Source organism: Scophthalmus maximus, chromosome 4 (assembly GCF_022379125.1).
Source record: "Scophthalmus maximus strain ysfricsl-2021 chromosome 4, ASM2237912v1, whole genome shotgun sequence".
Lineage (NCBI taxonomy): Eukaryota > Metazoa > Chordata > Actinopteri > Pleuronectiformes > Scophthalmidae > Scophthalmus > Scophthalmus maximus.
This window is the reverse complement of record NC_061518.1, coordinates 13,142,861-13,155,151: the sequence shown is the minus strand read 5'-3', so window position 1 is coordinate 13,155,151 and position 12,291 is coordinate 13,142,861. Positions and strand designations below refer to the sequence as shown.

Genomic DNA, 12,291 nt, shown 5'->3' with positions numbered 1-12,291 from the left:
ATGGACACTTAATTTCTTATGTGCAGAATGTGTGCACATTGCAGGCCAAACATTTAGGAGGTTGAACTGGAAACCTTTAAGTCTATCTCTACAAGCTTATATATACCCGCACTACAAGTGAAATTGATGATGGCATTTGTATATCCATATAAGAATTGTAGATATAAAAATCACAATGATCGTACATTATTTACGTTTACAATGTGATTTACTCACTTTAATGGCTATGATATGTTGTAAGATGAACCCTTTCAGCTACAGTCGCTTCAGTGTGTAACACTAGTGCAGTGGGTGTAATGGTGAATTACATACTGTGAGTATATTGGTGCCTAACTGGAAGATATGATCATCACATGGACGGGAAGCCAAGTGTCACAGAGAAGATTACTAATAACCACATCCTCCTTTTGCCTTTTCACATCACTCAAGTATTTTGCATACAGCAACACTTCAGTGATCAGAATTAGCAGAAGTACAGGCAAAGTTAAGTTTTAAAATGATTTAGTTCATGTTGTACTCCTAGTAATAATACTGCTGTGTGGGCAGCAATGAAAAGCATTTTACTACTGTGCAAAATTACAAAAGGATGTCAGATCACGTTACCAAAGCATAGAATGAATCACATGTTGGGATGCATCTGGATGAGAGTCTATGACAATTTTATTACACTTATAATATATTAACTGGAAAGTTTCATGAGTTTTAATGGAACACCCTCGCTGTACGTGGTTGGAGCGCCCCCTATTGTACAGATTACGATTTTATGCAAACTTCTTTGCTTTGTTTTATTCATCCAATGAATTTTGTGACCAAAATGTTATTGTTTTATCTTTTTCCTCTTTAAATTAAATGATATATATTAAATGACATATCTATGTATATATACACACACACACACACAGATATGAGCGCATACAAAGGTGCATTGTTTTAACGTTCACCTGCAGTAAAATTAAATACAGAATGATAGGGACACAGAATATGTGCACTTGTATATATTAATAAATACATAACTCAAACTTATTGTTGTTTCATCCAATTAAACATTTTATCAAATTTAATTCATTTGGCGTTTTATTACCCGTGTAACCAACTGTCCTACACATACTATTATCTGTAGTAGAGTTGCTCAATAATTAATTATTACATTTCAGACAGAAAATCAGATGACCTGGTAGTTTCTGGTATTGTTTCTGTCGGGGCAGATAGATTTAGATCGGACAGGACTTTATTGTGTGTGTGTGTGTGTGCGCGCGCGCGCGCGCGTGCGTGTACGTTTGCTCGCGTTCGTGTTGCGTTGTGTGCACGAAAAAAAAAAAGACAAACAGGAAATTGAATGAACCCGGTGACGTCATTGGTGAGCGCCTCTGCTGGCCTTCGAAATGGGTTCGACTGCTTAGCCCTGATTTCTCCACTGGCTCCTCTGCGCATCCAACTTTTTTTTTTCTCCACAAAGAAAAGTGTGTTCGCGATGACATTTGGAGGTAGGTGCACCCGACGACACGCGGCGCGGACCTGTGTGCGTGACAGGCGTCCCGCGGCGCTGCCATGTTTGAGCTGCGAGCAGCTGAGTCGACTTCATGTAGCTAGTCGCAGCTGTGTTAGCCGTGTGAGCTAACCAGCCTGAACCTGCCCAGGCAGACGTAGTGGTGATCAGTGAATGGACTCGGACCACAGCAGCCGCCGCTCCAACTCGTCGTCGTCGTCGTCGTGTAATGTGTGTGTGCGACGTGTCAAGCTGCCACTTTCCCGTGTCGACGGGAGCGCGGCGGCTCCAAGCGGCTAGCTAACTTTAGCCAAGTCAGACACTAAGCTAGCGCCGAATAGAGTCGCTCCGAAGTGGAGTGTGTGGCGGCAACTGGAAGAAAACACTCAATAAATCCATCTCTCGATCTGTAAGCAGCCGTACGGAGCAGACGGGTTCTCATCTGTCGCCGCCCAGGAGGCAGGTTCATTACTCGGGGTTTTGTGTACAACTAAGCGCAATGAAACCAGGAACCTGCTCGAGTCTGGTTTGTGGGCTGGTGTGAAGGTGCAGAACGAGCTCCTGGACGCTGCGTCAATAAGGACTGAGTCGATCTGCCTCTTTAGAACTTGTGTCTGTGCAACACAGTCTGTAATAAAAGCTGAAGCTGTCAGGACCGAGATGGATCAGCTGTAAAGGAACACGTCTGTCAACAATAGAAAGGATGGAATCACAGAAAAAAAGTCACTAGTTAATGAGTCAGTAGTAATTGTGTTTGTCCAAGTGGTATATTTGTAGATGTGTGAATATGAATTGTCATGTTATGTAATTTTACTCATTGTCTAAAACGGTTGGCAGGTCAGATTATACTGTTTTCCTTGATTACGAATGGTATCTCACAACAGCTGCAACGATTTTCTGATCGATTCATTTGCTGATCGAAAGAAAAGTTGTTCAAATCCCTATTCACACTAGGCCAAGTCACTTTATTTGTCCCTGAGGGGCAATGTGCATCGTACATTGTGTAGTATGTGGTATATTACAAGACAGTTTTTTAGATGGTATGTTCCGAATGGCATGTAGTCAGACTTATTTACACACTAGCAACATGATAATCAAAGGCCATCTCTCAAAAATCAACTATAAAGTGACATAAAACGGCCAGATCAAGTATCATTGGTTAGAGAGTCATATCATACAGAGAAATAGGCAAGTCCAACGGTTTTAGTTTTGGTGCCAAAGATCTACTTTCTCATGTATGAAATGTGATTTGTTGTTTTCCAGGTGAATTGGCAGACACGGTCAGCCAGGTGATTTCAGAACTGGTTCCTGTGCGGGCTGACTGGCCTGCAAGTGTTGCTTCCTGTGCAGTACAGTAAAGCCACTGGCCTGGTCAGACGATTGCGATGAAACCAGCTCAGGAGCGCAACCAGGAGTGCCTGCCTCCCAAGAAGAGGGACCTCCCACTCAGTAACAGCAGTGGAGCCGGAGGGAGCGGAGGAGCTGGGGCTGCGGGTGGTGTTGGTGTCAGTGGTGCTGCAGTGGGTATTGGAGAAAATGAAGTGGTTTCCATCCAGACCTCTGCAGCCAACAGCGACACACAGGGAGGGAACCAATCTGGAGAGTGGCTTCGAGTTCAGCAAGGACTTCATTATGGAGTGGATAACTCTGATGGCATACCTGCAGTCCCTGTTGACCAGTACAGTATGCTCTACAAAGTGGCTCTTCCATCTGTCACCTATTCACCTACCAGTCTTCACCCAGTGTTAAGCCACATCTCTCCAGCCTACACGGTTCATTCTCCTCTCCTGCAGCACCCAGGCCTTTCCTACCCTCCTCTTGGTTATGCCCAGATCCCTCATTCCTCTCTACAGTTCGTTAGTTCCCCTTATGCAGCAGTACCTTACGCTCTAGCCCCTGGCTTTGTCCCAGGATCATTAATCTCTCCTTCAGGCACCATCCCTCAGCCCCACTCTGTGTCCCACCTTATTCCCTATCCATCTGTCATACAGGAAGGCGTTGTTTCCCCACCTCCCCAGGCCCAGGTAGCTGCTCATACCTTTGCCAAAGTTGCAGCATCCAGTGGCGTCCCCATGATGCTGCCTTCAGAGCAGGATACCCAGCAGCATCTCGGTACCATAGGAGTCCTGTCCGCAACTGAGCTCAGCTCCCGAGGGATGCCAGTCTTCTACCACCCTCAGGGAACCAGGGGTGCCACTGCCACCCGAGACCCCCACAGTGCCCAGCAGGAGAATGAACCAGAAATGAATGGAAGGGATAAAGAGCAGGGAGCCAGGGAGCTCGTACCAGACTCGGCCTACACTCTCAGAAACGCACGTCTGCTGCATGTAGCATCCGGCTCTGCAGCACAGGAGCACAGCCATGACAGAGGCCTGCAGAACCGAAGGCTGGAGGAGAGGAGCTCGCCTGGCCAGCGCAGCACTCCGGACAGCGATTTGGAGGTAAGGGACACTGACAGCTTCAATACATGGCTTGAGTTCTCCTCTGAATATTCCCCACTTTAAGCTATGGTGATGTTAAACATTTGTGTTGAATGCAAATCCGATATACGTAATAAACAGAACTAAATACATGGGCCTTCTCACTGCTCCTTTTGGATTGAGGTACGTGTGTGATACTGTTTTAAATATCGTCATTTCATAGATATGGAAGTAGTGTCTAGAGGAGGGCTGTGTCTGGATTGTACACCTCACCTCAGTATTTACTGAACAGTACTACTACTCTGTACTGAAGGCAGTTGGGTGATCACTCATAGCATTTGCACTTTGTGCTCCTTGTGCCCAAGCTGTGGTATTTGTGGTGGCATGGAGATGCTCAGTGAAGCCCTCTGTGCTACTGTTGTGGTGGTGTGCAGGGGAAGAAAGTTTCTCAACCAGTGAAATACTTTTCTCTCCTGTTGCTTTGTGCTGCCTGACGTCATTGAACCACACATATATTTCATACTTACATGCTGTAATTCAGGATACTGTGTGGGAAACATCTGGATGTCGTGTTAGAAATTTTGTTACAATGTTTTGAAATGTGTGGCTGATTAAAACTATATTCATTTAATCAACCTCCAGGTGCAGCAGGTGGTTGGTCGCTTTGCTGCTTCCAGCCAAGGTGGTAGTGGGGTGCGCAAAGAGGTCTCCTTTGCTCCCTTGAACCTCTCTCAGGGTGCCCAGAGTTACAGGGACGTCCATGGAGAGAGCACGGGCATCATTTCCAGCCGGACTGCGTACGCGGTGCAGCCTGCGAGCTACAGTGACCCCAGAGTGACCGGTTTCCAGCAGCAAACGGGACAACATGCTGTTGTGCTTGCCAACGGACAACCAGTTCTTATTCCCCTGGAATATCACCCGCAGCATCAGCCCCACCCACCCCAGCAACACTACACAGAACCGGCTAATGATTTCTCAGCCAGCCATGCTCCTACCACCATGGCCTCCATTTACCAAAACTTTAAAGCCTCCGATTCTTCAGCCAGAGTGTGCCTCTCTGAAAGGGCGGAGCCGCCCACAGCTCAGCAGCAGCTTGCTCAGCAGCAGCTTGTCCAGCAGCAGCTGGCCCAGCATGCTCCTGTCCAGCCTACAGCAGATGTGATTCAGGCCTTAGCCCCGAGCGTCGCTCCTGCCCCGACTCCCTGCAACCCGTCCCACTTCATGAAGGGGGCTATTATCCAGCTGGCTACCGGGGAACTGAAGCGAGTGGAGGACCTGCAGACTCAGGACTTTGTGCGAAGCGCAGAAGTGAGCGGGGGGCTTAAGATTGACTCCAGCATGGTGGTGGACATCCGTGCCAGCCAGCAGAGACCAGGTCTTGTGTCGCTTCACTTCACTGTGGGTGAGCAGCAGAGCAAAGTGACCATTGACGTGCCCCCGGAGCATCCCTTCTTTGTGTTTGGACAGGGATGGTCGTCCTGCAGCCCTGAGCGCACTGCCCAGCTCTATGGCTTGGCCTGCCATCATCTGCAAGTAGGAGATGTGTGTGTGTCGGTCACGCTGCAACAGCAGCAGCAGCAGCAGCTTAAGCCACAGCAGCAGAAACAGCCACAGCACAATCATTCACAGCAGCAGCAGCAACAGCAGAACCTGTCCCGGACTTTGAGCAAAAGCAACACTGCACCAGGCCCCGGTCACCAGCTCATGGGGCCTCCTGCCCCTCAGCAGTCACGGCCTCAGTCTCATTTTAGGATAGACCGCATCCACAGAGAAAGACAGAGGGATGGGGAGAAAGATGTGGCCGATAAGGATGAAGCCACACATCTGGGGGTTGTTGGCCACATGGAGTCGCCCATCAGACCAAGTAGGACGTCAGCTGAGCATCCGAGGAGCCAGAGCAGTTACCACTTGCACACAGAGGGCTCTGCTTTTGCAGGGGCAGGGATGGGAGCGATGCATGCTGCGATAGGTGCTTCTCAGAGGCGCTGGTCCTCACCTGGCCTCCAAAGATACAGTATGAAGGGTGACGAAGGGCCACGCCCTCAGATAAGCGCCTCCAACCACACAAGGCCCTCTTTCATCCCCCAGGAGGTCAAACTGTCCATTGAGGGGCGCTCTAATGCAGGGAAGTAGCTTCACATTTGGTAGCAACTGTAGAAGAGACTGCCATAAGTAAGAATGAGTCTGACAAGGAGAGAAAGAGGAAAAAAAGAGTGTGAATGTAGCCTCAGAATGTTTGAGATTTTGCACACCTAAAATATACAAAAAGATCTTTCTCTATCTGGTGAGAAGTTCTGGTTTGTTTTGGTTGTCACTCGGCCAAAGGATCCGAGCCAGTGCTCTCCCAGCCAGCTGAGGGCCGACAGGGACACGAGAAGCTGAGTAGAAAGTATGTAGCTGATGAAATGCCTACCATGGTCCCTACACACCGCATTTCTCTTCCTCCCTCCCTCCTTTGTCGCCACTTCCTCATACCCACGCTTGGAGTTTACCATCTCTCGCTTCCTTCATGACCAAACCGTCTCTGTGGAAGACCACGGACAACTAAAGAATGTGTTCGTAGCACAGTAAAGCTACCAACTCTGCAAAGATCACAGCCAGCGATCTTTTATCCAGGATCCTGTTTCCTTCAGAAGCGTTTACCCCCCTTCCCAAAAAAAAATAAAAATAAGTGTGGAGTTGCTGACATCAGCTGCTCCTGTGGTGGTGATGTTGGCACCGTTGACGCTAACTGTCAGTGCATGTTACATTATGCTTCTCCGGCAGGAGTGTAAAACCTCTGCCGTCTGCAGACACACTTTCTCTCCTTCCTTTTCATGAGGCCGGTGATTCTCTTCTCTCTGAGGCCAAGTGCGGCTCCTGCTTGTCTTACAATCGAAATACTGATAAACCAATCAATAATAGTCTGTTTGTTTAGCAATCAGTTTCCCCCCCACCCCCCAAAAAGTTTTGCTTTCATTACACACCATGGTGTCCTCTGGTGTCGTTCAAGGGCCCTAAAGAGTGTGTGTGTTTGTGTGTCTGTGTGTCTTTGCATGAATGTTGCAGATTGGAATTTTTTCCATTTTAAGAACTAGAAATATCTTCCATTCCAGTATCGTCAGTGAGAACATCCATCATTCATGACAATCATTTCCCATGTTGAGCGACGCCCTCCCTCCTCCTCCTCAAAGCTTTTCCCCGACCAGACATGACACTGAATGCAATTTTTTGGAGTCGCTGGCTGGTCATCACCAAAGCCTCCTGCACCAGGGAGACGTCACTTTGTCACATCACTGGCTGCAGCCCACTTGAACCCTGAACCCCCAGAAAAGTGTCAGGGCCTTGTAGTTTGGTCTTGGGGGGAAACTGTGTGACGAGGTGTTTTGCTTTGTCCTCGTTCTGAGTTTCTCTCGCTCAGTTACCAAATTATAGCAATAGTTCTTTTACAGCTCGTGGCTTTACTACCTTCTAATCTTTCATTGTGGGCTGTTATTATTTAATTTTTTTTAGATTTCTATACATCTGAGGTCTGGCCCTCGTTTTACCCATTTTTAAAGATGATGCACTATTCATTCACATTGATTCGTCAGAGTTCTAAAAAAAAAAGGAAAGAAAAAGCACAGCCTCCTGACAGATTTCTCAAGAAATCATTGTAGATAAAACTTCTCCTCTCCTGATTTACCGTCTCGCTGATGATCTTTTATTTTGTAAGCATTTGCTCAAGTGCATCTCCAAGAGAGGCTTGACTCTAATCAAGTTGTGATCATTATCAAGTTCTCTCCTCTTTTGTTTTAACATATACGGCCCTTCGCTTTTTTTTACTCGGATATCTTATCCAGCGTATCTTAATGGTTGTCTTGTGTTGCACATTGAAAATGTCACTCGTTGATTTGACACTGACCTTGTTAATGGGAATCACAGTACAGTAGGTGTTTGTTTTTTAATGAAGGGAATATGTTTGAAGTATTGTTTCATGGTGAGAGAGAGAGAAAACTGACTCGCATTTTCTCTGTTTACAAATTAGCCAAGACGAATGCTGCAGTTGCCTCCTCCTATCGCCTCCTCATCACCCAAAGACAAATCTAAAGGGGTGAAATTTGAAATAAGTGCAATTAGACCACGCATAAAATCGTTGAACGGTTTATAATCAGGCAGCATTCCTCACGCAGACATTCCCATCACAAAATGTACATCACACATTACCAGTTCTCTTTTTTCCTTTGAACTAACCTCTGTCACAAACATTCTTTTTTTGGTTCATTCCTTTCCCCAGTTAGTTACATGGTCAACGGTTTTGTGTTGTTGCAAATCTCTGAACTAGTTTGTCCATCAGCCTCAAGACACAGTGTGTGTTCGTCACCTCGGCCCTGAGCCCCTCATGGTTCCCTGAGCAGACCCCCTGACCCTCTGTCAGCGGGTAGAGGGGCTATGAGAGAAGCGTCGGGGCCTCGCCTCTCCTCCTGTGGTGCCGTGACTACGAGCAGCCTTAAAAGACGGGTCCACATTTTTCCAACTCCATTTTAAAGCGATCCTCACATGCCCACAAAGACATTACTGGTCGCTGTAAACATTCCTCCTCCTCCTCTTACTGGCTGTGAAGATTTTCCCTCCTGATGTTTGACATATGGGACAAAATTGGCTTTTTATGTCTTTGTGGAGTTAAGTACTCAAAGTTGATTTTGAGGCTCCAGCAGGGAAAGACAAATGAAGTGGGAATCTTCCAGTGTTTGATGTTATGATACAGTATTCACTCATCATGTTACTGTTCCTCCGCTAGCAGACTTCTTCTTCCTGGGAGACACGAAGGGGGACATTCTAAAGAGATTCACCCACGTGACTTTCTGACAGACTTTGAACTTCAGCATTCACACAGAACTCAGACTCCTGTGTCCCACCTGGTTCCAGGTGCTGTTTCTGTTTGGCCACTGTTGTAAAGACGCTGCAGGAGCGAGACGCCGGTATGGAGGCAGATGCTTTTCCTCGGAGCTCCTGTGGAAGTTGTCAAGATCACTTTAGAGATAACGGAGGAGAAAGAAGTGTGTACGCTGAAGCTCCTCCTTCGTTTTCTGGCTCCGAGCGTTAACATCGTGGCTCACTCAATGCCAGCAGCCTGGCTACTGTCCAAAGCAGAAAACAACTGTTAAATTTCCAGTTTCACTCTTAGCTTTTTTTTTTTAAATTCCTACATCAACGGGATTCTTTTTCTTTTGTGAGGTTGAGTAGTTTTTGTCAATTCGGCTGTTTCCCGGACACGAGGAGAACAATATTCTCTTCCTTGTTTTGGTTACGCAACGGGTGACACAGTTCCTTTGTGCCGCGAATCGAGCCGTCATTTTTTCCAGAAAGCCTTGTCCCGGTGGTCAAGAGAATAACTCGGTGAAAGAAAGACCTGTAGGAGACCAATCGAAGTGCGGATGCAACAGCTTTAACATCATAATGACACGTTTAAGCCCAAAAGTTGTCTAATTCCCGGTTTAAACTGGAATCACAGTTTAAGAGATTTCCAAAAGGCCAGTATGAAAAAGAGGAGGAGCGTTTACAATGACAAATCTTTCAATGTACGTAAGGACAAACTAGTATTCCAGTAAGATAGACATGCTGTCAAATGGGAGATTTGTCATTCAGAGAAATTGTTTTACGTACAGTTGAAACCATCGCAAAATCAGAAGTTCTCTTTTTTTCTCTTGCTCTAAGCAATACACATGACATCTGATAACATTTCATGAAGTCTTGGCATCTTCTATGCAGTAACCTCAGTATTGTGTCCGTCATCGTCTTAAGGGCAGCTTGCCAGATGCAGTCGTTTCCCGCTAATGTCTGGTTATAGGATTTATTTCTTGAAAATGCTTTTTTTTTTTTTTTTTTTAAATGTAGGGATAAAAACCAGTATTTTGTGTCGTTACTTTTTACTATTCAGTGCTCCACAACTTTCCTCGCTCTAGCACACTGACACATCAGTTCATCGTCTCGCGATGCTACACAGTCGGAACCAAATCACTTGAGACGAGCGTCACTCGCATTTCCACGTCTCTAGTCACCATTATTTTTTGGTACAATTGCCAAGCCACTTCTACATGTGTATTATTAGGTCAAGGTTCATTTTAGTGGGATTTAAATGGTGCAAACAGTGCCTCCTGTGACATTGACCTCCTGTTGATTCTCACAGCAAAACCACCCTGTGCAGCCATGAGCCTTTTTACATTTCGCCCCGTGTGTGTGTGTGTGTGTGTGTGTGTGTGTGTGTGTGTGTGTGTGTGTGTGTGTGTGTGTGTGTGTGTGTGTGTGTGTGTGTGTGTGTGTGTGTGTGTGTGTGTGTGTGTGTGTGTGTGTGTGTGTGTGTGTGTGTGTGTGTGTGTGTGTGTGTGTGGAGCAGGAGGGCTCCACTTCTACCGAGATGTCCAGTGAATCGTGTTTTACACCTCTGATCGTCTGTTGCTGTCCGTAATTGCACTAAACGCTCTCCTTCACAGTGTTTTTAAAATGAAAACAAGTTGACAAATTGAAGCCTTACAAAAATGTAAAGCACACAAAAATCATGGAGGAGTAATCACAGGTTGTGTGTTTCTGTAGATAGGTTTTATTTTTTTTGTATAGATTTCATAATGCTTGTCAATAATGGCTTAAATTCTGCTGTGTACAATGTGTGAAAGTGAAATAATGGAATAATGCTTCTGGTCGACTTGTTATCAGGAGAATCTCACAGACCAACAGAGAATCTCTCTGGTCCCCAGACGGTTCAACCATGAAATCTGTAACTTTTTGTTACTTTTTGTGTGGGTTTCCTTTTGTTTTGTTCATTTTCTTAATCTGTTTTCTGCCATATATATATATATATATATATATATATATATATATATATAATTTTTTTTCATGGTTTTTCAATGTTTTGAAGTGAAGTAAATTGAATCTCTTCTTTGCACTTTTTTTTTGTTTTTTACAAGAAAATTCCAGGAGCGTCTGCAACGGAGGTCTGTCCATTAATTTCCATGCGCGCGCACACACACACACATTTGTTTTTATTGTTGTTGCACAAGCTCTGTATTTTAATTTTATTTTTTTCTCCCTGGAATTAATGGATTGTGTTTGGGGTCTTGTGTTTAGTGCGACAGTCACTGGACAGCAGACGATGGGTTTTAATACAGACGCAGGCGGGCTGCATGAATCAGATGTGTAGCTTTCACTCGTTGGTAAATGTGATGGTTTCTAATGTTTTGTGACGTTGGCAGTGGGTATCTTACCTCCCAGCGTGATCTGCTTCCTGTTTGAATTGAGGGCGGCGTTGGTGTCGCTGATGTTGACTTAAATCAGGAGAATAGAACGGTTAAAAGTTTTAAAGAAGTCTGTATTTTCAGATTTGACATTGTACCTTTTTTTTTGGCACAAGGTGACACTGCTTTTTATGTGACGTGTAATTATTGAGAAACAAAACAAAAAACAGCATTTTTTTTTTTTAATGCCTAAATCTGCAAAATATATGCAATGATGTATGTGTAACATTCAATCCTCAAGTATAATCCAGGTTGTATGAACTTTGTATAGTGAGTTTTAATATTGTAAGGCCGTACCAATATGTATTGATCTTTATCAGAAGCCTTAGAGTTGTCAACCCAAAGTGCTCCCTTAGAATATACCCCACACCTACCTGACTTTAACAAAGCATTAATATCTCTATTTTGTTGCATTTTTATTTGTACCCTTTTTGAATAAAATAGATTTGTACTGTATATTTGTACCTCTCTGTGAACTACTTAGGGCGGTTTTTGTTCTGTTCTCTTTTGTTCTGTTTTGCTGTTTTACTTCTATGTAAGGACACAAAGATATTGTATTTTTATTGTTACAGCTAACTTGGAGACATTGCATTTATCATGTTTGTTAAGTAAACAATATAATATATATATATATATATATACAAATATAAATATAAACTATTATCAAAATGGTGTGCTGTGTTTCTTTAGTCGCATTTATTCTCTTGTTTTAGTTTCTGTTCCGTGGTGGAAGAAATACTGATCTTTTACAGTGTAAGAGTTAGATGTGGCATTTTTGGTTTAAATTTGTTTTTGTTCTTAGGGGAGCTAATTTACATATACAAATTCAGCATTTATATTTGTATGTTTTAAAAATGAAATCTTGGTCTGTACAATAAAAAGTACATAGCTGGCAAACAGTGCTATAAACCTATGGAAGTGTAAAATAGCTGTAATAATTATTACTTATGAATATTTAATGATACAAAATTGAATAATTTATTTAATTCTTTTTAAAGTGTTCTGGTTATTTTTTAGGTTTAACTAATTCACATAGAAAATGCAAAAAATATATGTTCAGGTGACCAAGCTAAAAAGTTGGGCTGAATTATTTAGTAGCATTAATTAAAAATGATTGCTGAAATTAAGCAACTTA

The 12,291-nt window shown here is 44.2% G+C and overlaps 1 protein-coding gene across 1 annotated transcript; it reads left to right on the top strand.

Moving 5' to 3' along the window:
• The first annotated feature begins 1,354 nt into the window (after nt 1-1,354).
• atxn1l (ataxin 1-like) lies at nt 1,355-11,969 on the top strand. Its single transcript, XM_035628570.2, has 3 exons — nt 1,355-1,484; nt 2,750-3,927; nt 4,549-11,969. Exons 2-3 carry the CDS (start codon nt 2,872-2,874, stop codon nt 6,037-6,039), a joined length of 2,547 nt encoding a protein of 848 aa, XP_035484463.2. The 5' UTR covers nt 1,355-1,484; nt 2,750-2,871; the 3' UTR covers nt 6,040-11,969.
• The last annotated feature ends 322 nt before the right edge of the window (nt 11,970-12,291 follow it).

What these genes read in the sequence shown, in the direction of transcription:
- atxn1l (XM_035628570.2), top strand. Translation starts at nt 2,872, where the DNA reads ATGAAACCAGCTCAGGAGCGCAACCAGGAGTGCCTGCCTCCCAAGAAG. An exon ending in CTCCGGACAGCGATTTGGAG is followed by an intron (nt 3,928 to 4,548) that starts GTAAGGGACACT and finishes ATCAACCTCCAG; the next exon opens with GTGCAGCAGGTGGTTGGTCG.